General features: G+C 42.5%; 1 protein-coding gene across 4 annotated transcripts in view; it reads left to right on the top strand.

Moving 5' to 3' along the window:
* The window catches only part of DDX31 (DEAD-box helicase 31), a 51,212-nt gene that overhangs the window by 4,139 nt on the left and 20,033 nt on the right, over window positions 1–27,040 (top strand). For all 4 annotated transcript variants that reach the window (XM_030001018.2, XM_030001023.2, XM_030001022.2 and 1 more), the window contains 11 exons: window positions 847–891; window positions 2,477–2,518; window positions 4,225–4,289; window positions 5,092–5,211; window positions 6,183–6,289; window positions 7,043–7,278; window positions 7,634–7,810; window positions 10,493–10,552; window positions 16,509–16,559; window positions 18,615–18,754; window positions 24,294–24,375. In XM_030001018.2, the coding sequence (XP_029856878.1) occupies window positions 847–891; window positions 2,477–2,518; window positions 4,225–4,289; window positions 5,092–5,211; window positions 6,183–6,289; window positions 7,043–7,278; window positions 7,634–7,810; window positions 10,493–10,552; window positions 16,509–16,559; window positions 18,615–18,754; window positions 24,294–24,375 (1,125 nt within the window). The remainder of the gene's footprint in view (window positions 1–846; window positions 892–2,476; window positions 2,519–4,224; window positions 4,290–5,091; window positions 5,212–6,182; window positions 6,290–7,042; window positions 7,279–7,633; window positions 7,811–10,492; window positions 10,553–16,508; window positions 16,560–18,614; window positions 18,755–24,293; window positions 24,376–27,040) is intronic.

Below are 27,040 nucleotides of genomic sequence, written 5' to 3'. Positions count from 1 at the left end.
TGCTTTTGGTATTAAGATTAATAAACATAAAATCCAGCTCTTATTTTGCAGTCATCACAGTCTCTTCTTGACAGAAAGGTCAAGCAGTCTCTCTTCCCCTTTATTTGTGCATGTGGCTTATGTGATCCTCCTGTACTGGTGAGATACAGAGGATGCAAGAACTATGTTACACATTCCCTATTAGTTCATGCAGTACGCTAAATTGTAAATAAGCTAAATTGTCAAGTTTGGAGAAGGTAGAGTACAGAAGAGGCGATGATCTCGAAGCTGGAAGAACTGAAAACAAAGGTTACTGTCATGTCTTTAGGAGTAATAAGTTTCTAATCTTTGACATAGAGTGAGACTTGATAATTGCTCCCAATTTGGATCATCTGGTTGACCAGAAAATGCTGCTGCAGATCTGCCATCTCTTGTGCCTTTTATGGGAAGAGATCATCCTGACTTTCCTTATGGGTTGAACTGTTTCCAACCATCCTGGATTGCTGGGTTGTTTCCAGCCCATCTGCAGCTGCTACCTACAGATTGTTGCTGTACATCAAACATGAGAGTGTTTCTGCAACTCAGAAATACAAGAGTGAAACAATATGCGTATGGAATAAAGTGTTGGGTATGACTGTGAGCAGGGTTTCCAAGCAGGAAAGAGAAGGCAATGCAGTATTGATATTTGAAAGATTGTTGGTTTTTTTAAAAGCTGGGAGGGGGGCAATACCCCAGGCTGTTGTGTACAAACTTGTACTAAAACCCTTCAGAATTCACTTTGTTGGCTAATAGCCGTTAGACATGGAAGTGCTCTGTTTATCAGTGCTACATTCTTCTTAGTGGACCTCTTGTCTTCTCTGTTTGCAGCGCAGTGATGGGCCTTATGCGCTCATACTAGTCCCAACAAGAGAGGTAGGTGGCCTTTTTTCTTTCTGATTCTGTCTGAATCTGAGTGTTTGAACGCTGGTTTTTAGTATGTAGACGCGGGTCCACCAGGGACTGTCTTAGGAAACATTGTCTGTCCTTTTGCTGAAATCTTGCCCTCACAGAAAGAGTGTTTGCTCTCTAGATGCGTGTTGTCATTTTTGTTCAGCGCCATACTGAAGTAAGGAAGAAGGAATCTCTAACTTTTCCTCGTGCAGTTGGAAATAATTGTGAAGGCTGGAGAAACTCTGTAGCTCAGTGCATGGGAGGGAGAAATGGGAGGGAGAAGCTTGCCTAGCTCACACAGGGGAAGTAAGTAAAACCAATGAAATCAGCTTTGCAAATATGTAGGTTTATACAAACGTTTCATTTTTAAAGCCCTTTTTTTAAATCCGTAAGTGAATGCTGAAGATGAGGCTTCCAAGAGTTGGTTTCTCCACTGAACTCTCTTCTATTTGATTTATATTATTTGCAATTGCAAAGGCAATTTCAGAGGAGGGTATCAACCTTTTTTTTTTTTTTGTATGTCAAATGATAATAACTTCCATGTGGAGAATTGATTGCAGGTATCTAGTTTGGGGCACAATATTTTATGCAACCTGCAGTGCAATATCTCAGCTCGGTTCTATGAAAGGAGAAAGCTCTGAAGCTATTTAAATTTTTACAGCAGCAAACTTACTGCCTCTCTAGGATGCTGTATGAATACTAAGCATGTAGGAAACTGCGTGTAAGCTTGTTTAAAGGTCTGCTGTTGAGAGTACTTATGAAGATAATTTGTAATTACAGTTGGTATTTTACTTTGTATTGAAAGCAGTGGCCTTCTTGAGAGCCTGGCAAATGATAGTATGTAGTATGATAGTCAGAGCATTTAAAACAGTTCTACTCCCATAACTAAGCCCTGCTCACATACTCCTTCCATGAATGAGTCAGGGTGGCACCATTGCCTTTCTTGGTCGTCTTCATTGCCACAGCAGAAGTGGCTGTCAGATGGTACATGAAACCCAACAGCTATATGCTTCTTACTGACCAGACATTTAGGTTTGCAAGCTTTGTGCATACCTTCTCCCTTCTACTGACTGGGAAATGGAGAGGTACAAAGATTCAGTGGTATGATCACTCCATGGGTCAGGTGAGGGAATAATGTGGGCTGCCCTGACTGCCAGAGGATAACTAACCTCTGGGCTGCATTTCCTTTTCATAGTGGTTTTCTTCCAGAAATTGTGCCATTTTCCTTTTTACTCTTCCAGTGGAGCAAAATCTTCTGTGGCTTCAGCTTGTTTTCTCCCTGGGCATTCACAGAAGCCGGCAGAAGTCTCTATTGTCCTGAGAGCTGGCTTGTGGAGCTGAACCAATACAGAGGTTTTTGAACAGGTCCAAATACAATAAAAGAAGGATTATGCAAGAGAATAAAATAATAAGCAGCTTCTAAAAGAAAAATTAAGGATGTATTTAGAATTCTGATGATATACATAACTAGACTAGCTTACAGATTTTTGAGTCAAAGGGGCTTGTTGTCCCTCTTTGTAGTCCAGGGACTTTTTCAGAGCTCACTTTCTTTTGTTGATTTCCATAGCTTGCACTCCAAAGTTTTGATACAATGCAGAAACTACTTAAGGTAAGAATTCGATGTTCTCTGTTATTCCTTGAGCTTCTTGCTGTAAGATGCTAAGCAATTTCAGTTCCGGTGAATTCAGCTGGATGCTTAAGGAGATCCAGCATCTGGCAAGATATATGGTACTTAAAGATAAATCTGTTTAAGACTTAAGTGCCTGATTTCCCTGTGGCATGTTTTAAACTATTACATGAACAATTAAGTGATTAATTATGGCACCTTAGTTGCACATGTTTTCATAAACAAGTGTAGCTGATTTTCACAACGTTTTGTTTTTAGAAGTACCTGCCATTGTTTCTGTCTGAGTTATGAATGGAAACTCTCACAACGACAAGTACCGTTTTAGTGAAACTCATACTAGACAGATGGGGAGTAGAACTTGGTGAACTGCTTTGCCAATTGAATGTCTGGAGAAATTAGAAGGCTTTTAAAATCATCAAATGATAGTGCTTTCCTTTTAATTGAGGCGGAGTATCTTACCATGGGGCTAGAAGGTATCTAAATCGTTCATCTGATCCATATTCCCACTCCCTCTTCTGTTTTTTTCCTTGAAATAATAAGGCACTTTCCAAGTCTTTTTTAGTGCTGGAATTACCAAGTCAGATTTTGTTGTGTCATGCTGAGGTTTAAAGTACTTCAGTCTTCTTCCATAGTAATGAGAAATTACTATGAGTGGACTTTTGATGTCCTTCAAAGGATGAAGTCTACACTGACCCCCTTCAATTTTGTTACATATAATGTGTAGTAACCATCAAGTCCAGTGTAAACTGTCATAGTGACCCAAAGCAGAAGATTTAGATCGTGGTCTGACTGGACCTTGGAAGGACTGGATGACTGGAAGGTATAATATGGTTATGTAATTACTGAGAGAGAAAAAGGCTGATTGAGCTGTTCTGACACAATTACTCTAATGCCAACTGCTAAGGTTATATTGCCTGGATCTTGCTTAGACATCTTCCTTATTTTAAACCTTAAAAAGAAACTCTTTTTGTGGAAACTATTTTGTTGAAGCATTTCTGGCAAGCAGTGACCCGTGCAAACTTAAGCCTATTTACCAGTCACACGTTTGTGCAGTCCTTACAAGCTGTGCTCTGCTTCTGTCCTGCATTTCCTCTTGAGTGAGGCAATGGCAGTACTATGCTTTGATTATCTCCCCTGTAAATATTGGACAGTATTGGATTCAATGAAGGATTGGACCTCATTAAAGTAAGTGGCAAAAACTCCTGCCAATATCAATGAGACTGACATTTAATGTTCACAGACATGGTCACTGTGTGCATGTAGGTCTGTGTATGTATTTATAAACTTTACAGGTCCTGTGTTTTTTCTTAAATTTTCCTTGGCCACAGGAAGATACTGCTTAAAGGCAAGATGAAGAAATAGCATTGTAGCTTGTCTTTGAACATATAGGCTACATGGTGAGAAGGAAAAGAAATATTATTATGTGATTGGAAGTGGTGCAAAAATGATTGCATTTCTATCTTCCTAGATGATGTGGGAAGCAAGTTACATGGCTAGAACTAAAGGTGCCATTGATACGTAGCTGTGGGTGACAGAGTGCATGTAGACTGTATCTGTTAGATCAAAACAGATGCACAGTGCTGTCAGCCCCAGTCCTTTCTCTTTTTGCCCAGAAATATAATTTTTGGATTAGGCTCTGTCTCTTTGTTAAGAAGAATCTATATTGGTCTTGGTTTTCCTTTCTGTAGCCATTTGCCTGGATTGTGCCTGGAGTGCTAATGGGGGGAGAAAAGAGAAAATCGGAAAAAGCCAGGTAGGAAGCCAACTTCTTAAGTTGTATTTTGGGTTCTTCTGCTCTACAGCATTTTTATCTGTTACTCTTCTTTAGAGTGCTTTTCTTACTGTGAGAGAGGATTGTGAGTTTGGATCAAGCTGTGATCCCCCTGGATCTTACACAGATACAGTGACTGGGTCAGCAGGAAGTATTCACTTCCCCCAGTTGGATCTATTTCTAAAATGTTGATGAGCCTTCTGAGAAGATGATCTCTTGTGTCAGTATTTTTTTTTCTCTTCTGACAAACACCTGTATTTGCTTACCACCAAGTGCTGTCTACAGTGTTTGTTATGGGGGAAATTGCTTTCTGGAGAAGAGATTTCCTGGTGTTAAAAATCTCTTTCTTTTCCCTTTTCAAGAATTGAATTGTAAGCTGGTAATCCAAAATGGAATTTTCATTTCTCTCTGTATAAGTATACACAAAAAGAAGTTTACTCTTGACAGTAAAGAAAGTACTCAATTAGAAAAGAAAACCTAGCTTGGGTGTTTTAGATTTTTATTTTTTTTAAATATTATTAATATTTCTTTCCACCCGGTCCTTATCACCGAGTATGCCTCTGAGTATCAATGATGATCAAGGATAAAATTTAGCTGTGCGAGAAATTTCAGTTTTAATCACTGTCCCTGCTGATTTTACTATGGCCATGATTTTTTCTTCTGTAGGTTCCAGTTCCTCACTCTGGGTTCCTATTCCAGAGTTACTGCTAACCTGTATGTTTTATTTTCTTTTTTTTTCTCTTTCTTTTTTCTTGTTTCTTTTTTTGTGTTTTAATCTAAACAGATTACGTAAAGGGATAAATATCCTCATTTCAACTCCTGGTCGCCTGGTTGATCACATCAAGTCCACAGAATGTATTCATTTCCGTCGCACTCAGTGGCTGATTATTGATGAAGCAGACAGGTAAACTTTCAAGTGTTTAGATATGTGTTGTGGTTTAACCCCAGCCAGCAACTAGGCACCACACAGCCACTCACGCGCTTCCCCCCACACCCAGTGGGATGGGGGAGAGAATCGGGGGAAAAAAAAAAAAAGGTAAAACTCGTGGGTTGAGATAAGAACAGTTTAATAAAACAGAAAGGAAGAAACTAATAATGGTAATAATAACAATAATAAAATGACAGTAAGAATAAAAGGATTGGAATATACAAAACAAGTGATGCACAATGCAATTGCTCACCACTCGCCAACTGATGCCCAGTTAGTTCCTGAGCAGTGATGCCCCATGCCAAATCCTCCCAGTTTATATACTGGGCATGACATCACATGGTACAGAATACTCCTTTGGCCAGTTTGGGTCAGCTGTCCTGGCTGTGTCCCCTCCCAGCTTTCTTGCTGGCTGGGCATGAGAAGCTGAAAGATCCTTGACTTAGTATAAACATTACTTAGCAACAACTGAAAACATCAGTGTGTTATCAACATTCTTCTCATACTGAATCCAAAACATAGCACTATACCAGCTACTAGAAAGAAAATTAACTCTATCCCAGCCGAAACCAGGACAATATGGAAAATAATTATGATACCCTCTGCATCATAATTCACTAAATAACTTTAAAAAATAAGAGAGAGAGCGTGCACGCGATCTTAAACCATTCATGCTCAGTGGCCTCAGCCAAGCACCAGATATCTGGGATTAGGCAGAAGTGTCCCCTTTGGACATATTATTGTACAATTATTCATTGCAGAAATTCTGTCAGTGTCTTCTGACATGTCTGACCCTGGCAAAAGTTGAAGATGGAACATGAAGCTAGATGGGCCAAAGATCTGATCAGCTTTAGCACTTCCTCTATTCCTAATTGGCTCATATAGCATTAAGACTTTCTCCTCATTCCTTCCTACAGCATCTTTCATCACCTCTGCTGTTTTTGTAGGATCCTGGACCTGGGCTTTGAGAAGGATGTAGCTGTGATACTCAATGCTTTAAACGCTGAGAGAGAGACGCGTCAGAATGTCCTGCTCTCAGCCACCCTCACAGAAGGTAGGTTATAGACAGGTGGTGTCTCTTTTAGCTGAATAACGCACAGGCAACTGCAAAATAATGGGTTGAGTCTGATTATGTTACAGCCCAGTCTGAAGCCCTTTGCAGAAGTGGAATAATGCCTATTGATTTCTTTGGGCTTATGATACTTGTCCTTCATTACTGGAATTTCTGTCAGTGTATATACTTACATGGTGCTTACATACATGTCTCAAATTCCAGAGCAAAGTCACTGTGAACCTGGGAAGCACTGGTTTGTTTGTTTCCTTTACAAATACAGCATTAAGGCAAAAAGCTCATGACAGGACAGGACAGCTGTTGTGTGATTTGCTCAGTATTGTACAAGAAGTCAGTTGCTGAGGCAAGAATTGAGCCAGGTCTCATGACTCCTGCACTCTTGATAGAGTGAAGATCTGCTGGGTTTTTTTCCACACACACACTTAAAAAACAGGACTGCCAAATGCTGTCTATCTGGTCAAGACGTTTATGTAACGTAAAATAGCACAGTTGGCTGAAGTAGTGTCTTGTGATGCTTTTAGTGGAGCCCACAGCAACTAAGCCTGGCTAAGCCCTGAAAAGTCTGAAGTTTGTGCTTGTGTTCTGTCAGTGTCTGAGGCATGGCTCATTAGTTCCTTGCCCTTCATTGCTTTTTATTGCAATTGCGTTAGCTCGTTTTTTATGCGACTGTATCATTGGGCCCCCCAGCAGCACCCCAGACTGGACTGCATGTATTTTTCATTTTCTGTGATTTAGGAGTAACGCGACTGGCCGATATCAGTTTGAATGATCCCATCAGCATTTCCATAGCAGATGAAATCCAGAAGGCACTCAAACCAGCATCACAAATGGGTAGACAAGCCCATAGTTCATCAGACCACATGGACCAGGAAAACTTTGCTGTTCCAGAGAAGCTCAAGCAGTATGTCATGATGGTCCCCAGCAAACTGAGGCTTGTCACGTTAGCAGCTTTTATCCTTGAGAAATGCAAGGTGAGATTCAGTTTGCATTTATATTATTAAGTAGCCCCTTGCCGTTTCCAACTCCTTTATCTGTTACTCTATCAAGGATAGTGTGGCTTAGATCTAGGGCTTTGAAGTGCATCTAGTGTACAGGGAGCCACAAGAGAGCTGAGGTGCTATTGCATCTCTCATGCTGGCATTGAGATACCTGTGCAGCCAGCACTCATACTTCTTTTGTGGTCTCAGCATTTGGTGTCAAACTCCATAATCCTTTCCCGGATAATCGTATCTCCGGATGTGGAAGCCACATAGATCTTATAATGATCAGGGAATTGGGAGAGGTCTGTGGAAATGATCATGTGCGATTTTCTTGTTTTTCTTGCAGTTTGAAAAACACCACAAGATGATCATCTTTTTCTCCAGCTGTGAACAAGTGGAATTCCACTATGAGCTCCTTCTAAATGTCCTTTCAGGAGGGCTAGAATCGGAACAACCTGAACATTCATCTGTCTCCTCTGTGGACTTACAGTTTCTACGACTGCATGGCAACATGGAACAGGAAGTAAGCATTCTTAAAATGTCAGGATACACAGTTTTATTCCTTACTCCCTATGATTTATTATGTGGTTATTTTGGGGAGGAGGGCAGAAGAGAGGACAGAGAGTCATTTCACCTCTAGGGGCCTCACTCTTCCATCTGCTAATGAGAATAAGAATGTTGTCCCACTTCTGGAAAGTACCTTGGTAGCTATATCTGAAAAACACAGCTGAAGAGGCAAGAGGTGTTATTTCAGCAGGCTGAGACAGCCTTTCTGTATTCCCAGTGGGTGCACTTAAACCATTTATGTATCCATGGTTCTCTCTCAAGCGGTCAAGACAGGCTTTTAATGCCAAAGGAAAACCTCATCCAAGCCCCAAAACATTACTACCCAGTAAGTTGCCCCCATTAGATAAGGATGGAGCAATTTGGCTTTGGTTTTGAAGAACCATGTCTTGACAGACTGCTCTTTTCCGTGGGATGGAATAATAGCAATGTAATGGTGATTACCCCAAAATAGGTGTAGGTGTTAGCTGGATAGGCCTGGGTGATGAGATTGGAGCTTGCTACACAGGGCTGAGAGGCCAGGAGAAGAGTGTCAAATGAACTGTCACTGCAGCATTTCTCTCAATAGCTGAGGGACCTCCCTTGAAATTTCAGCCCCTGATCCTGCCCTTGGTCTGTGATGGAGAGGGTTACCGCTCTACTCTGAGCTGCACAGCAGAGATGGTAAATGAATAGAGCTCTTCTGATGAAGCAAGAGGTGAAGAGCCATTGTTTTTCTCACTCATTCCCATCCTGTGGAGACCAGAAACATGTGCTTTGCTGTCCCTGCAGTCTGGCCTTTCTTCAACCTGCCTGCCTGAGCGAGTGAGCAGGCCTGGTCTGGCCCAACTCTACCCTGACCAGCTGTTAAGCCAACAGAACACCACTAAGTAGCTGGCACCAGGGGAAGGGTTTTGCCTTTTTAGTACCCAGTGTGTAATTAGTGCTTGATGTCTTCAAATTAAGAGCATTAATGGAGCTAAATTGTGGATCCCATATGGTACTGCTGAGCACGGCTGCTGTCATTGTCAACAAGATACAGCGTGCTCTCTTCTTTAATTTTTGTCAGCAGAGGGTTCAGTGTGTCGGCAAGGCCCAAGTTTCCCTTCTTGCCCAGAACAGTACCTCTAGCTGGGAGTCAAGTATGTAAGGTTTCTTCTATATCGTCAACATAACAGGACATTCACTTAACTCCTAGCTAGAACTCTGAGGAGGAAGGCTTGAAACATGGAAACAAGGATATTTTGGAAGGAGGAAGCAAAAGGGACAGGAAGGAAGCAGGTATGGTGTTTCTCAGGCCAGAGAGAGCCTGAGCTCTGAAAAGGAGAAGAGTAAATGGAATCAGAACAAGGGAGCGTGGGTGTGTGGTTGTTTCCCACAGCTAAGGAGGGGGAATGTAGGTGGATAGGTGGTACTGGCAAGCAGAGACCAAATGCTGCTGAGGCCTTTGGTTACTAGTGCTCAGAGATTGTCTTGTGTGATAGCAAATATTGTGAAGTAATGTGGGCTGGAGAATCAGTTTCTGTTGCTTTTATCAAGAAAAAAATCACACCCCGGAGTAGTTAGTTAAACTAACTGGAGTGTGCTTAGGAAGGTTTTGGGACTGACAAAGCAGGAGGCTTTTGAAGGTAAGGGAGGAGTCGTACTGGCAGGTTCCTGCAATTCTGGGGTTCAATGGCTCAAAAACTGCTGGTGGGGTAATTTGGGATCTGGGGGCTGTGGACAGCCCTGCCCGGGAGCCTGAGCTCCTGTTAAAAGTGGGGGCTGCAGGAATCCTGCTGGTGCAGACCAGTGATGAGGACAAGGCTGGGGAGCACCTGCCTCTGACACTCATGGGAAGGAACGACCTCCATCCCAGTGTCTGTAGTCCCGTTGGTGGCCCTCACCAATACGAGGGCTTTTCTTGTGGGAAGGCCATGGGAGGGTGCCCTGGGAGCTCTGTGGCAGCTGCCTGCAGGGCCCAGGAGTCCGGCCTCCTTGCGCCCTTGGGCAGGGGTTTCTGGCCAAGGTCTCATCTCTGTTGCCCTGTTACTTTGAAGAGTTACCCCACAACAGTTCACATGAGCAACTGTGCAGCTGAGCATCCCTGATACTTAATAATTACACAGTCAGTCCAGTGACTGTCTGCATGCCCCATTGGGCACAATGAGGCTGATCTCTTGTGACTATATCGCTGTGTCAACAAAATCGGCTTATCCTGCTCATCGTGCGACTGGACAGACAGCAGTTAAGATGCCCAGCTTTTTCTTGCATTCACAAAAGCCTGGGTTGCCCATAAAGTATGCCAGTGCTTCTGTTGCTGCTGCTGAATCTTTTGTGGATCCCCTCTCCATGTAAAACAGTTACTGTTTTTTGATATATACAGGCCATATTTCTGTGCAAACCGTGGAGGTGTTGGCTGCTTTGATTTGACCAAATGCATTCAGGCTTGCCCCAGACTCCGTGCCTTCCTACCTGGGACCACACCTGTAAGCCATAGATTTTTTTCCATTTGCAGGAAGTGTCTGGCTGGAACTCGTGAACTCAATTCTTTTGCTTTTGAAGCTGTACATGATATAGTGAATGAGGCATAGTTGTTAAATTGTTCCGTTAGCTGATTTGCTTTATGTTTGATTGTAACGTGCATAAGCACTCTTTTAATTTTTCTGTTTCAATCCTCTAGGAAAGAACAGAGGTCTTCCAGGAGTTCCTAAAATCCAAGACCGGCATGTTGCTTTGCACTGTAAGTAACTTAGAGTCCCTTTGCAGCTCCACGCTAATGGGCCTGTCTGATACCTAATGCTAGAACAGAGGATTTGGCACTGAGCTCTAATTCCAGCTCGCTGCCTGACCTTGAGGAAAGTCGTCTCCTTTTTCTGCATCTACATATTAAATAAGGACTGGTACCCTCTTTGCAAACTGTTATATGTTCTTTTGCTGCAAGGTACCATATACAGAAAAAGCATGTCTTATACAAGAGGCCTCTAAGTATTTTGCGTGGTCTTATGTCTGGAAAAATCTGTTCATTTGAAGCTGGAGCCTTGCCCTCTACATGCAGTCAGTAGAACGCAATCCTGATTTGTAGTATGCCCCATAACTGCCAGGTAAATTGGATGTAATGTGATATTTCCTATCTTAATGACTACCCCAAGGTTAAAAACAAAAACCTGCAGGGATGGAAGGGAAGCCCAACCAGAGAATGGTGTCATTAGAAATGCACATGCTCTGCTGCTCTCCATGCTTTGCCCTTCAAGCTTCCTTCAAGGGTGCTGAGGGAGAAATTCTTGTCCTCTACTGAAGTTTGCTGGCACCCTTGTGTTGTGGTGGCACCTTCCGCTTCTCGTTTCTGACCTGTCGGTGCCACAGCTAGCCTGCTGCAGTGGTGCAGAAGGCTGCACGATTTGCTCTCTAATAGTGGCAGCTGTTGATCTGAAAATGTGTGAATCTTGGCGATTTCTACCCACTGCAAACTTGTAAATTACAGCGATCGGGAGTAATTAGAGCTGAGAAACCCTCTCCAGCTCTGAAATGACTCCTGTTCTTGCAGCACGTTATTCTTAAAGGAAACTAATTGCAATTTTTTTCAGAGAGTGGGGGCTGAAGTTTATCTTATTTTCATGCCTGCAGTTCAAACTAGGACTGCCATATTTATAGGAGTGTTTGATTTAGGGTTGCCAAATTATATATTGCATCACCTGTAAAATTGTACTTGTCACATGCTAGTCTTGGTCCTGCTTGTGTGTACAACCTTTCAATGGTTTGATCAAGGTCAAAATGCATCTTTGCAATGCATAAGTGTAACTATAACTTGGTTTCCCTATATATGGAGGTAATACTTCAGTGTCTCAGCTGAGGAGGATAGCAAACCTTAAATCATTCAGTGCTGTAGGTTAAGTGTTTTGAAGATAAAAAGTATTTGGTAAATTCTAAATAATAAATAGCTAAACTTTGTTACCCTTCATGCAAATGCTGTCTATAACTAAGAAATTTCAGGGACATGTCTTGTTACTGAAATTTCAGTTTAATGAGTTTGGAAAGACAGTGAATGCTCAATTTTAGTCAAAGAGAAAACAGAATCATTGCAGTCACTGGGATATCAGTTCCTGGGTGAGACTGTTCGAAGGGGAGATGCAGCCTGTGGCAGGAAAAATCTGCCAGGAAACGTACAGCTATTGACAAGGTAGGAAGAAGAAGAAGTTGGATAAAGAAATCCCAGTGGATGGGATCACCCTCTTGAGACACTGGAGATGTAGTTTAATTTTCTGCCATGCCACAGACTCCATACAAGTGGATGCGGAATTGTGATGACAAGGCAAGTAACCACATGTCAGCTGAGCAGCGATAGTTGTGTGTTTGCTCTTGACCTGTCATAAATGGGAAGTAATGTGAATTAATCTAGATTGCCATGAAGAGGGTAGTGTAAGGTAATGCATTTACTGTAACCCTTGTTCGTTTCAATCTAAGCTACTTTGCATTTACTGCAAGGCAGGGATGCAAATCCTGACAGTTACAGTTACTATGGCTCAGCTGGCACATGGTTAGCACGTTAAGCACAGTAAGTTGTGTGTCTGAGTCCAAAATCTCCCTGTGCTTCAGCTCCCCATCTGTAAAATGGGGATAGTAGCACTGTTCTATCTTACAGAGATGTTGGGAGGACAAATGCATTGAAACCAGGAGGTGGCCTGTTACCACAGTAATGGGGACCATATGGACACCTTAATATAGAGATACACTTTGCACTAGTCCCACATTACAGGTGCCTCCCCAACGCAGATGTCCAAAGGGCAGCCAGGCACTGTGACCACCTCCTGTCTCTGAGGGCATTGCTTTTTCGACACTCTTCTTCGTATTAGCAAAAATGTTTTGCAGAAAGATGGTTCTGTTCTTTTCACTGCGAAATCACATTTTGTGCCCACAAAATTTTGAAACCTGGCTCACAAAAGAGCAACACAAGTAATGTTCCCGTCCTTCCCTTGTCCCTTATGCCATGTTCTCCACCCATCTTTCCGCTCTAGTAAGCAATGGGACCTGCTGTTCCTTTTATTAATTTGCTCTATGTCATATGTATATTAATATATTCCGTAAAATATTTTTGCCAGACAATATAAGCTGGCAGACAAGAAAATAAAGAAGGGCCGTGTATCTCAGAGGGTCTCATCCAGATTTATTTCTCTCTCCTTCACTGAAGTTCTTTGCGGCTTCCTTTGGGATGTGCCTTTTAAACAAGTTCATCTCTTCCAGGGAGAGAGGAAAGATCATTTGGAGATTGTTTGCTGTTTACTCAGTCACGCTAACTCATCTTGCCAGTTTTCTGGCGGCCCCAGCCAAGAGCTTTCGCCTCTGACAGCTTCTGTGCTCTCTCCTTCCTCCTCTGATTACGCAGCCCAATCTGTCACCCTGCCGACGGGGGTCTCTACCCTGCTGATGGCTTTCCACACTCGGCAGTAATGACTTTTGGCAGGCCGGGAAGGCGCGAGAGCTTCTTCCCCAGCTTGGAGAGCCGTTAGGCCCTCTCTGCCTGTTAGCTAAAGCACTTTGTGAGGTTCTTTGGTAAATAAATGAGTCATTTTAATCCAACTGACAGCCTGGCACCTGAGCAAGCTGCCTTCCATCTGTACTTCTAGGCCTCATGTAGGCAGCCAATTGTCAAGCTCAGGGCCTTCAAGACCTCACCATTGAGTGTCTTTCAAAAGCAACTTTAGCAATTTCCTTTGCCCTAATTAGATTGTGTGAGAGGGACTGAGCAAACCAAGGCCCTTGCAAAACTTTTGTGGCTGTGTTGGTTCCGATCTTCTGCAGTGATATGCCTCACTTTCAGTGGGGCCATTTTGCCCTCCGTTCCTTGCAACCACCCCTGCGTACCCCACCACCACGAGCACAGGCTGGTAATGCGAATTGTTAGAAGCAGAAATTTCAGCATTTCTGGGGGTCCTCAGGTGGATTGTACCTTGATGCCATGTCATTCTGTGGCTTGCAGTTGGGATCAGGGCAGGAACATGGTTAAGGTTTCAGATTATTGTGTTTTTATCATGTTTGCTTGGCATCTGGGTTTTCTTTAAAATTGCCCTGGTGTAGATTATTTCTTCTTGCTCCTGTGAGATGATCACTTAACTTCTCCCTTCCATTGCCCATTGAAAGGAATCAGCGGTGACCTGCTGAGGTGTCATATTCTTGATTTCCCTGTTATTAAGGAATGGTGGTGTGAGGTCATGTGTGGAAAGGGGAATGCTGTCTGGGGCAGTGGAAAAGAAGGGAGAGTAGTACATTGGAAATCTATTGGGCTTCTTGAAAGAGCACTGGCAGCAGGTTAGTGCTTCTGTGTGTGGAATAATGTAGTGCTAGTAAAACTGGATAATTGTTGCTTGAGCTGTATTCTCTATCCTGGTAAGTTGACCCACAAGTGTTTTTTCTAAAGATCCGAGAAGCAGGAAGCTTATGGGCTCTGCCAGCAGAGGAAAGCAAATCAACTCAAACTTTTTATCCTAATTCTACCTTGCTGCTGTCTACTGGGGTCTTTGAGGAAAAGGAGCTACAGGAGACGCAGGTGGACTGATACTGAGGAATCTTTGAGAGTTTGCAAAACACTCCAATTACCAGTAACTCCCAAGACACTTCTGAAAGAAAGCCAAGTTAAACCCCGGGAGAATAGCTGCTGATATGTGTCAGTAACAGCTGAGTGGAGTTGGTGGCATTGTGAAAGCAATAGTGAATACAAGGCTGATGATGGGAGAGAGCCTCCTCCTAAAATGTTGTCCCTGGCTATTTATTAGGCTTTCGGTTAACCTTTTCAACTTTCCTGCTTGCTTTGGCAAATGCACATGAGAACAATACTGTCTGCAGCAGTAGTTTCCCAGCTAGAGGTGTTGAGAGAAGGTACCTTAGAAGAGGAGTGAAAGAATCCTGGTGGACAAGAGGGATGGCTTCTGCTCCTGCCATCTACTTCTCCTCCCCATGTTGGAGGTGCCTGCTCCTGACCACAGGGACAGCTTGGCTATCTGTTTATTTTCGGTAAACTGACCCTGTCCCGAGGTCACAGCCCTGTCATCAAACACAGCCTTTCCTAGACTACTGGGTCTAGAGCGCAGTATAGGAAAAGACCAAAGACTCGTCAGTGTGGAAGTATATAAGAGCCAGCCAGATAGGAATCAGATGTCAGCACTCCTGTCTGATCATGCTGTAGAGGTTATAATCTTGTTATCCTGGTAACTGCTGTATGTGTTCCCTGACTTCTCTTGATTTATTTTCTCCAACCTCCTTTAAATGGCTTTTTGTACATCTGTTCATTCTGACTCTGGGAACAAGTCGTTTCTTAATGAGTGTGTTGGAGCGAAAGTGTGTATTATTTCAGAGTGGGCGCTGTGGAAAGTGTCTCCTCTTTTACTGCAGTTGGAGCCACAAAGCAACCTGGCTAGTGCTTATGGGAAGGCCTTTGCTGCCAAAACATCAGCTTCCTAGTCTTTTAACGTGTGTGGGAGTTGCATGAAAACACTTCAGTGGGTGGCTGACACATTTTTAGTACATTAAGCTCCTGCTTACGTTCTTAATATATTCTATTTTGCAACTAGCTAAAAGATACATGTGTTCCAAAACATTTCCTAACAGAGTTAAATCTGCACACCTGCTCTGCTATTGCGCGTGGTGAATGTAAAATCCAAGGAGTATGTGAGGACATTACTAATGAACAGAAAATCAAGAAGGGAGATTGAAAAGTATTTGCACTCTCTCTTTGTTTTGAACAGTATTTAAACTCTCTTTTCTCTTTGAAAGGGTATGTTTTTTGAGCTATCCTGGCTATGGATAACTAAAGGGTCTCATTCAAGTCCTTCTCCAAGTTGATGGGTTTTCTCACCAGCTGGCACATCAAATAACACTCCTGAGAGCAGCTTCAGACTCTTTTCTTCGGGGCTGAGTTTTGTTTCTCCAAATCAAAACCAGACTGGTGAAAATCTTAAGGGGTAGCTGAAGTCCCCTCTCCTCGAGCTGTACTCCAGCTTCCTGCAGATTCTGCTAAATTGTTTGTTGGCCTTTTATCGTAGGGCCAGGTGACCTGCAAGTCATCTGCTCCTCAACTTCAGACCATCACCTAGGAAAGAACTAATTATTTGTAGGTGGAGATCAGTGCATCTTTGGACATTCCACTCAAGGCCTAGGATCCTTGACCATTTGCTTTATGGCCATTTTCCTTTTCATCATAAGCAGCCTGGTTTTAGTTCTTAGGCTTGCTGTGGAGAAAGGTGTGCTCAGAAATAGTGTTGCCTTCCAGAGATTTAATTCTGCCTCTCTCACTGTTGGGGAAGTAGGTGCCTACGCGCATTTTCATCAGTGAAACAAACTGAAGAACCAAAGGTATCACTACCATTAAGACAGTTGATTCTCTCAGATATAATGTAAAAGGACTGTAGCAGACTGCTGTAATTCAACACCACTCTTTTGAAATAGGTGTTTTTATATCCTCCAGGCTTTGGGCCATAGTAGTGGATGGGTTTTTATTGTATTATTCTGTTAAAAATATTCCTTGCTTTTTAAACTCTCAATGTTATTTCCGACCTCCAGTCCATCTCTCCCAAAACTAGGCACATAAAATTCCTACTTGCATAGCCAATTTTTTTCCTGGCATGATTGCCATCCCAGAAGAGTTCTTACTTTGCTGATATCTTCAAAGCATTTTTACTAAAGTAACTTCCGTATTAATTTTAAAGGATGTTGCAGCACGTGGACTAGACCTGCCTCAAGTTACATGGATCGTACAGGTAGGTTTGCTGTGTGTGTATGTATGTATGTATGAAGTGCAGTCTTGCTCAGATGAAAACCCTTTCCAGTCCAGACCCTTCCTCTGCAGTTTGCTGGTCTTTGTGCTGATGCCTACAGGTGTGGGAGACCCACATGTTTCTCACTGCAGGACTGGGACTCAAGGTTTTGCTAGGATACAGCATTGCTACCGTAGTCTGTTTTCCTCTTCAATAACTCCAGTGTTAACCAGCTGTGTAATAATATTCCACTGGCTGGGAGGAAGCACCCTCCATTTCCCCGCAAAGGAAGCCAACTCTTGTGAAGTACTGGCCATCTCTCTTGCAGTTCTGTGTTTCTATTTTTCTGAGCTTGCTGGGGAGGCAGTTCCATGAGGAGTTTAAGTGGGATCCTAATGTTAAACATTGAGTAGCCCCATAGTGCCTGTGCAATGACCTGAATGTTTCAAGTGAGGCTTTGCTGGTTTGGGGCTGGGGCTGGGTAGCGGTAAGCATTCAGCTTTCAGTAGAACTGCATAGTTCAGATTTTCCTGGGGAAAAAAAAAAAACCAACAAAAAAAACCAAACCACCCAAAAAACCCCCAACACTGCTGCATTGCTGTTGACAGAAATATTGTGTTTTTAAAAAAAAAAATAGAAACTAAGGGAGATGGATTGAACCTTAAAAATAGCAGCCTGTCATTTCAAAGAGGAAGCTGAGAGCATGAAGCAGATTTCATTTTTATAAAAGATTTATAATTAAAAAAAGGTTAGTTGAATTGAGGAAAAAGTGATACAGAGATTCTCATGTATCAAGTGACACCTGGGTGAAAAGAACAGGGCACAGAGCCTCAACAAAGCTTTTTCATTTCTACCTCATCCCTTCAGGTAACAAATTTGATTTTAATTTTGTGGTTTTAAAAAAGAAAGATTTTGTAGCAGCTAGCTAGTCGGAGAAGGCTGGGGAAGTGAAGTCTTTAATTCCCAGGTCTGTATATTAATATAATTTAACCAAAGATATAGTTGCCAGTGTTAGAACGCAGTGCAAATTACCTAAAGCCCTGGGAGACTTCTGTGTGTCCAGAAGGCGAAATCTCAGCTGTCCTGAGAGCTGTGTCCAAGAGCAAGGACCTGCAGGGAGCAATTAGATTGCTCACAGCATCTTACTCACACCTCTAGCCAGTAGAAACTTTGCCAGAGGGCACAGGTATAAACACTAGAGTGGGCTTTGGTTGTTGGGTTTTTTCCAGTTAAACTGCTGAGGGCTCATTTCTGAGCAGTATCTCTGTGCATGTTCATTTTTCCAGGAAAGAAGGGGGGGGGGGGGGGAGAATAGGGGGAGGTTAAAGGGAGGGAAATATGTCACCCTTTATCAGATCTTGCAAATGGCAGGGCAGTTTTGATTTCCAGTGAAGTAAATGAGAGGCACCGCTATATTTGGGGGGGCTTTAAGCAACATTTTCGTAGTGCCTGATAGTTGTACACGGGCAGGTAATCGCTACCTGTATCATATACTGCTGAAAGCACTTACTCCCTCGTCTCTCTTAGATTTCTTCTATCCAGTAACCAGCTATGATTTGCTTTAATCAAAACAAAGCAATTTAGCCCAACTCTGAATTTGAATCTGTCGTCTTTTATTTTATGGCTTTTCTCCCAAATGCAGAGCAGGCAGCTTCCTGTTCTGGATGGGCAGTCCTAGGGGCTGGGGTTTATGGGTCTTTTTTTGTTTTGTTTTTTATTTTAAGGGAAGCAAACAGGTTCCTGACGTGCCTGTATAGAAATAAAACGTAAAAGGCAAAGAGAGACACTGAGATGGGGAAACTGTCCTATTATCTGAAAGTTGGCCAATGTGTCACATTCACATGTCAAAAAACTGCTGTGGCTGAGGTGGCTGAGTGATGGTTACAGGGATGAGCCCGATGGGCTCTTTATAAACAGGCCAATTCCGAGGGAGGTACAGCATGTGGGTTTTGCTAAGATCCCTTTTGTTTCAGATGAGCGGGCTGAGTGTCTCGTTTATAATTAACATGCTGTGTTCTGTTAATTCCTCCTTTCCCTTCTCATGTTCCCTTTTTGAAGTATAACGCTCCGGCTTCACCTGCGGAATACATCCACCGGATCGGGAGGACGGCTCGCATTGGCTGTCACGGGAACAGCCTGCTTGTCCTGGCGCCTTCGGAGGCAGAATATGTCAGCTTGCTGGCTTCTCACAAGATTAAGTGAGTCAGAAACACGAACAAAAGTTTCAGCTCATCCTTGCTAATTAACCTTCCATGGCACTTTCAGCGGGACTGTGTCTCGTGCAGGTTTTAATAAGAATTTATTAATTCTTGTGATCCAGGACCAGCCCCAGACTAGCAAAAGGAGAAAAGGAAAGTGTGTGAAAATCATCAGCTTGACAGATTGTGCGTGAGTGAGTGTGTGTGGTGAGGGGCAGAGAGGAGACGATAGTCGGAGATCCTTTGCACTCTGTTGTTCTCTCTAGCCCTGGGTTCAAAACGTGGCTATGTGGAGATCACAAGTCAAATGAGCCTGTCAAATGCTAACTGGCCATCTGCCTGCATAGCACCATATTGTCAGAGATTGTGCTTTCTCTTCAGGAGAGATCCGGCTGAGAAATAGCTAGGGAGCTGTGGGTCATATCTGGCAAGTAATTCGCCAAGATGTGTTGTGTAAGTGGCTTGTGACGGGAATAGTAGAGGCTTTTGCAAGTGGTGAGTGCCCAGTATGGTCCTGGAAGGCAATAAGGAGGGTGGACTGTGCTGACCAAAAGTGGGGTGTGCTTCCAGGCTAGCTGAGAGAGCTTCTCTTATGCCGGCTCCAGCTCAGACTTGGGAGTAGACAGTGAGAGCAAGCCAGGCTGGGTAAGGACGAGCCCAATGTGCAGTTGGCTACCTGATGGCTGACACATGATGAGATTTTAGTCCAGCTCTGCTTGCGCAATGGTCCTTTTGTGAAGAAAAACCACAACTCAGTGCTCAGCGTTGCTAGTCAGGAGTGCTATTGGGTCTCAAGGCTCCTCAACAGTCAGCTGGATATATGTGACTCCCCTTGCTCCCTGCACTTCTGTCTCTCGGCATTTCAGAACATCAGCCGAGTAGAGTCCCTTTAGTGTTGTACTAGTGTTGATGGAGCCCTGTAAACTCATGCACAAATTAGTTCTCTTTTATTTCTTGTGTTTATGTCGGGTGGAGCTGCTTGGAGTCGAATTTGGTTTTGCATCCTTGAAACAAACAAATGTTGGCAGTAAATACAGGCTTATTCTAGGCTGTGAGCCATTTAGTGGTCTAACAAAGAGCCATCCATCATCCCAGGTAACTATCTATTAAGCAGACACCAGCAAGACATGGAGGGCTAAGCTGACAGGAGTTTTTTTCATGTAACAAACAGCACTGACATTTAAAGGTGAAATCCCACATAATTGTGAATTTTTAACTCCAAGTGGAAAGTTCTATTTTTCTAATATTTTGGAAGTGTTGGAGAAGGAGAGGGAAATTTCCCTCCTTTTTTATTTTAAATGTTAATGCTTTTATCCGATTTTGTTGTTTTTTAACAAGTTTAAGGAGCAGTGTCACTCACACTGGTAATTATATCTGCTAAGGAGACCTGTTGTTGAGCTAGCTGTGTTCTTCAGGAATCTGTAGAAGACTGTGCTGAACGAGCAGAGGGAGGTTTATGTGAATAATTTTTTTTTTTTTCTTCACTTCTCAAATCAGTAGAGCCAAACAACTCTGGGGATTGTCTTTTCTTGTTTGTTTGTTTTATGTTCTTCATAAAACGTGCTGCCCTGCAGATAAGGGACTTGCCAAAAAAGGAGTGTAATTTGCCTTCCTTGACCCCCGTCTTCATATGGAAGAAAATGAGTGTCTAATTGGCATGGGTGGGTGATTTGGCCTGTTTGCAGTCATGTGTCCTCCGCTTTTCCTACATAGTAGCGCATGGTGTGAGAAGGGGCAACGGGATAGAAAAGAGAGCTGATGAATTACAGAGAAGATGCAGGAAGGCAGCTTGAAGCTAAAGGCAGCAAGTGCCATCAGCACAAATTGCCGTTACCCTTCATAAACAGAGCATTATGGTGATAATCCTGACAATTTAATTCAGTGCAAGGGCGAAAGACAGCATGTGTTGGACTGTCACCGATCCTCTTAAGCACTGATAATTTTTGTTTCTTTACCCCAAGTCTTTGTAGCTTTTGACTTGGACTGCGCAAGTTACCGGAGTTTGCATTTTTTTATTCTTTGCTTAATTTTTAAATCTCTTGGTTTTTGTTGAGAAAGAGTGTGTGTTGTGAATTTTTTTTAATTTGTTTTTTCTTTTTTAAATGAAATTCCCGCTGGGTTTATTGAAATGTAAATACTTCATAAAATATGTATTTCTAAGAAGACAAAGCATGAGATGGGTCCCTGCAGCCTTCAGCTGGTGTAAATGAGCAGTGCCATGCTGATTTACAGTAGATGAGGATCTGACCCAGAGTTTTTTCTTAAGCCCCTCCACCCACCCCAGCATGCATGGGAGTAAGTCCAGAAATGTTGAGAGTCGGAAGTAATGAGAGCAGACGTGGCTTTGTTCCTGGATGAAAATCCACTTCGGAATTAGGGATGACTGCCTTTGAAATTGGAAATCGCTCGCAATTAATTTTCACTGGTACCTGAAGCCTCTCCTTGGCTTCCACTGTGGAAAAGCAGTGTTAGCCTTTGCCAAAACGATCTCACTTTGGCTCTGCTGAGATCAGTAATTCCCATTGGGGCTCAAGAAAGCTGCATGTCTCTCTGCAACTTTCTTTTTGGTCTTTGTGTGGCTTGAAGTTGTGGTTCCTTTACCTAACTGTAAATGCATATGTGCATGCACATGCACACTCATGTTTTCTGTACATTTCTTTTTTTCTTTTTTCGTTTTTTTTTTGTCTTAAAGGTTAGACTCCAAAATGTTCTGTCTTGGCTCTAAGCGTAACTAGCAGATTTTCCTTCAAAGGGAGGAGGCAAGAGGCAGAAGAAAGTCAGTGAGGTTCACCTTCCCCCCCCCCCCCCCCCCTTATGTCTCTCTTAGTTCCTTCAACTGCAATCTAGCAGCGCCTGCCTCGACAGCTATCAGATAATTTCTTTATCTCCTAACGGCAGCCTAACTAATTTATAAAGGAAAACGCATCACCGTGAAGGCACGAGTCATTTCTTTCCTTTCTGTACGGTTGTGCTTGCCCCCCTCCCCAGCTCCCCTCACATGATGCTCCCCGCTGTGAACCAAGTTCACATATCTGTTAGGCTGCGAGCTGGCAGCACGCCAGGCAAGAGGAGGATCGGAGAGGGGGTGACATCTCAGACAAATCAATGTCAAAGGTTTGACGTTTTCATTCATAGTGGTGTCAAAGCAACCTTTGGGGGGATGGGGAGGTATACTTTTCTCTTTGCTTAAGTGGTTGCCATTTATGTTTTAATTTACTATTATACTTTTCAAAACCAAACAGAGAAACCCTCAGGTTTTTTTTTTTTATGCTCCATTTCCCTTTCTCCCCCATCACTCCCCCGCCTTTCTCTGCATCCTCTGTGGAGGAATCTGCTACATCGTGAGTCCCAGCTGCACAGCAATGGGGCTTGTCTCCCATATAGGATATCTTATGGCCACACTGGCCTGTACCTTCCAGGCTGGATGGCTATTTCTCTGGTCCATCTCTTTTCCTTTCCTTTCCTTATGTTGTGGTAGTGAGCTGGCTGAGGCTGAAAAGACAGATTGCAAAAGTAAAGGTATTTGTTGCTTTAACTGGGAAGGACTGGGGAACAGGCAAGGATCACAGTATCCTGTTACAGTGTGGCAAAGATTCGTCCCTTCCTCCTAGCCAGGTGTTTAAAGATCTTTGAGTGAAAAGAAAGAGGATATCCTTGTTGTTGTAATTTCTTTCTGTACTTTACAAATTGAAGAATATCAGCAATGCTTCCTTTCAGAAACCGCATACATTTTTCTGACCATCTGAGATTCAGGAGTCTGAGAACTGTTGGACCCCCAAGATTTCTCTCTTCCTTAGACTGATGTAACCCCAAATGAACTCCTTGGCTTCCATGCAGTATTTATGGTATTTATTCTGGTATAAAAAGGAGAAGAATCTCTTTCCTAGAGATGACCTTTGCCTGTTGCTGAAAATTTGGGCCCACAAACTTCAGCTTTTATCATCTGAGTAATTCCCTTGGAAGTGGGACCCAGTTTGGATGCAGCTGTAATATTAATGGCCTGGAGCTTCACAGCTGTTCCTGTATTGTCACCTGGTGTGCGTGTGCCCCACAAGACAGTGTTAAAGAGGACAAAGAATTTCTGGTCTCCTGTAAATGCATCTCTAAGTAGGACCAGTCACTTTAAAATGAAGCAGGTTTATAAGCACTTCCAGTATCTGGGCCGTAACAGTACCCAGCAGTGTCTTGCAAGAAGGACTGGTGAATAAATCATCTGGTTGAATATACAGGAGGAATGTGAGTCGACAGAATGAAAATAAATGCCCAGTGTGAAACCTGGCTAGGACAGCTGACTGAGCCTCCTGTATTTAAAAAAAATGCTATGGGGTCCCTAATGGGTCAGGTTTGGCTTTACACTTCAAATGAGAGGGAAGGTGAGTTCTCAGAATGGGGAAGGAAATCAAACCGTGTGTTTGGTGTCAGAGGTGGCTTTTGAAGCTATAAATGAATTGGAGGGTGAGTGTGTCCGTCAGGAAGTGTGACTCTGAGCTTTGACCCAAGCTATGTAGCAAGAAGTTGGAATGGTGTAAGATCTTGTGGGAAAGAGCGATGATGTGACCAGAGGGAGGGAAGCTGTGGGAGAGTTGGCTTGATAGGAGAAGTTCCTTGGGATCCTGTTGTTACCCTCTGAGCTGGAGCCACTATGAGAGGAAGGAGCTGTGTCTTTACACAGCTTTAGTTTTAGCTCTTTAGTTTTGGGAGCATGGTTGCTAACATGGGTGGAAGCAAATGTGTGTAAACATCAAAGCAGTTGTTCCTTTGAATGAGGGTTGAGCAATGTCTCTGATTCCAGAGAATCTGGAAGGTAAATTGGGGGAGACAAGATGTAGGAGAAGTAGCAAAGTAAGTGGAGCACATCTTTCCAGCCTGTATGTGTATGTCTTAGTCTCTTTCTCACACTTGCACAAGCAACTGAATGCAGGCACCTTCTGCTCCCTGCCCATGGTGTCTAATGTACAATAAAATGTTTGACACCCTCTGGGTTCAAAGTGGAGGTTACAGATCTTACTGTTTATAGTTATAAAGCAAATCTAAAGAAGTATTAATGTTAGGAGCTGCTTCAGCTCTGTTTTGAGTTTCTTCTAGTGGAAAATGTAACCAAATGGTTCCCAATTGTCTTGGTGCTTCTCAGTCAATGCAAGGAAAGAAAAATACGAAAACAACAGAAATATAATTAAAGGCCTAAATTTTTTCTTTAATCAGTTACTCTGGTTGAGAACCAAGGAGACTTTCAGTTATTTTGATGCTCTGTTAGAATTGGAGTGTGTGTTGGTGACTTGTAACAGCACAAGAGTATGGGTAAAATTGTGTCTGTTCCAGTGAAAGCACCAGTCTAGCTGGGGTTGAGATTTTACAGTAGTTACACTTTTAGGGTGGCTAAGTGAGTGTCTGGGGTAAGACCTCATGTATTTCAGGGATACATTCTTAAGTTGAACATGTAAATCTCAATCTTTTTGCTATCCGTTATCAGCCTGTGGCTTGTTACGTGCTATACTTGAAAAGTAGGAGAAATGGTAACTTTTTGTCTTTGTTGCTTCAGCATTTCAGAGATAAAGATGGAGAAGGTATTATCCAGCCTGATGAAAGATGATCGCTTCAGGTTGCACAGACCAGGAAGAAAGGTGAGTTATTCTGCTGATTTGGAATTGCTCCAATTTTCATTTACCGGTTAAACATCACAAGCATTCCTCCCTTAGCTTCTATCTTTACAATACAAGGGTTGGTATATCCATGACATCCAGAAGTGCAAATAATTATAGAACTGCCTTATATCACAATTGTCCAATCTTTAAACTGTTGTCCCCAAAAAGCAGTTGCTTCTAACTCTACAGCAAATATTTTTGTAACAGACAGTGAAGGTTTCTGGCTGCAAAAGCTTTGGGTTTTTTTCCCCCCGCAATGCTTCTGTTTTTCTTGGCTTTTCTGCACTAAAATACTGTTGGAGATCACAAATGACACAAAACTTCTCTGAAGAAATAAGGAAATTTGGTGATGTGTTACATAGGGGTTTTTTATTATCTGTATTTACTTGGAGCCTAAAACAAAGCTCACTGGGTTGGCGGGCGTCTTTTCATTGACTTCGGCAGGCTTTGGGTCTGCCTTCAAGTTGCTAATTCACAGAATTCAGTCATTTGCAATTGATATCTCAGGCATTTCTGCGTTCTGGCAAATTAAATCCTCCAAGAACCCTCATTTTGAATGGAAGTCAAGAATGTGTCAAGCATGATGCAGCATGCTCTTTTTTTCTCTTGTTGCTGTTTTGCCTGCTCGTTCTTTCTGTTATACCATGTATGAGCCTTCTTGTTTCCTGCAGATGACTGTTATGAACTGTGGTGTTCTTGGTAAACATGCTTTTGAAAGATGTTCAGTTTTCCTACATGCCCTATATTTTGCAGAAAGCCAGATCTGTGGCTCATCTGAGATACAGCTCTATTTAAAGCTCTTTCCCACTACTGCAGTTTTTCACTGAAATCAGCCTGTAATGCCTATATTTTAAATGTCTGTAACATGGCTAGGATATGACCTCTTAATTCATTCAACAAATATGTAAAAGTTTAGTTGTACTTTATTAATGCAGAAATTATTTTAAATAGTTTTTCTGTGTATAAATATTTTCCTTTTTTCCTGAATGTGCTTATAGGCAGGTAACTTTGTGTTCCTTTGGAGAGTTTTTCAACAATTACATTTATGCAGAAATTGCACTTCAGATTTGTTGCTGACATGAGACAGAATATTACCTGTTCTGGGCTTGAGAACAAATGTTATTTCATGGAAAGTGGGGAAAAAAAGAGAACGTGTTCTTTCTAGGAAATTATCATTTGGCTTTTGAAAAGTGGCAGGAGAAAATGCCTGCTGAATGTTGTTAAATGTCAGAGCCCAGTACTTGCATAGGTTCAAAAATCGTTGATCCATTTGGAAAATTCTAACCTAAACATCTCAGTGTCTTTGTATCCTTGCCTTTGGAACAGCAATAAAAAGCTAACAAGTCTGTTTGCTACCAGGACTGATCAAATTGGTATTTCTACCATGCTTTCAAACTGTAAAATACTCTACACATCTAAGCACAGATTATTCTAAATACTCTTCTTTTGTCTTTCTCCCTTTCCTTCAAACAACATATAAAACCAAACCATATTTGAAAGTAGCTATTACTCTGGTTTTTGCTCAGCAGTGCTGCCTGGGCTTGCCCTGCCATGCCAGGTGGTATACACGAGTACATGTACAGAAGGAGCTGGTTCCTTTCGCTTGCAGTCAAAGGTGGGATTGAATTCCTCTCTTCCCTCAGCCATCAAAGTGAATGGGATTTTGCTGTTGACTTCACTGGAGCTGAGATATATCCACTCTGGCTGTAGGATGGTCTGAATCTGCTGCAGGAACTTATAAATACAGAATAACCTATTTTTGTGTGACTCAGAAACTGAAAGGATTGGGACTGAGAAATAGAGTTTCTCTTTATGGAAAAAAAAAAAATCTGTATCATTTAATGGGGATGAAAATTACCGTAGTTCTGTCAATATCAAATAGACTTCTTCAGGAATTACTTGAAAAATATATTAAATGCAGTCAAGGATTCATTCTGTTTGTTAGCTTTGTATTTTATTGCCATCAGAGGCTCTGTAAGTGGTCTGCATTGCTTTCTCAGAAGCTGCAGGGGCATGTTTCCAAGTTATCAGGAGGGTTAATCTCTCTTAAATTCTGTAAGTTTGCCATAAAGACAGTACAATAAGCTGGGAATGCAATGGGACATTGTATAGGACAGAGAGTGATTGAGGTCTTGTTAGGAGGAGCTGAACCTGATCCATTTGTGATGTTGCCATTGGAGAGTGTTAGCTTTGCTCATCAGCTCTTCATGCATTGAGTCATGTATATATTATTGGTCGTGCACACAGGAACCTCATTATAATGCTCTTCGGTTCTCATTGCCTCAACTGAAGTCCATTATAAGTACCACGTTGGAACATGTATTTTTTGGGCTTCTGTGTGCAGCCAGGGAGCAAGCTGAAGTGCCTGTAAAATGTATATTTTATATTTAGGTATATAAAATATATATGTGGCTATGTCTGGGTGTGTGAATGTTCACCTGCCTACAAAGAGAATAAATTTGGTCTTTCAACTTTTATGGAGGGGGGCAGGGGGACTTGGTGAGTTCTAGAGGAGGTGTGTGGAGGTTAGTAAAAAGTTGTTATTAAAACAAAATCCTTCATTTTGTTTTGAAGTCTAATGGAAGCAGGAGATGTTACAGCCTGGCTTTTTGGCGCTTTTTTCCCCCGACCCCTTTTTTTTTTT

This window comes from Aquila chrysaetos, chromosome 24 (assembly GCF_900496995.4).
Source record: "Aquila chrysaetos chrysaetos chromosome 24, bAquChr1.4, whole genome shotgun sequence".
In the NCBI taxonomy this organism is placed as follows: domain Eukaryota; kingdom Metazoa; phylum Chordata; class Aves; order Accipitriformes; family Accipitridae; genus Aquila; species Aquila chrysaetos.
The sequence above is the reverse complement of the archived record's forward strand: the minus strand, read 5'-3'. Positions and strand labels throughout refer to the sequence as shown.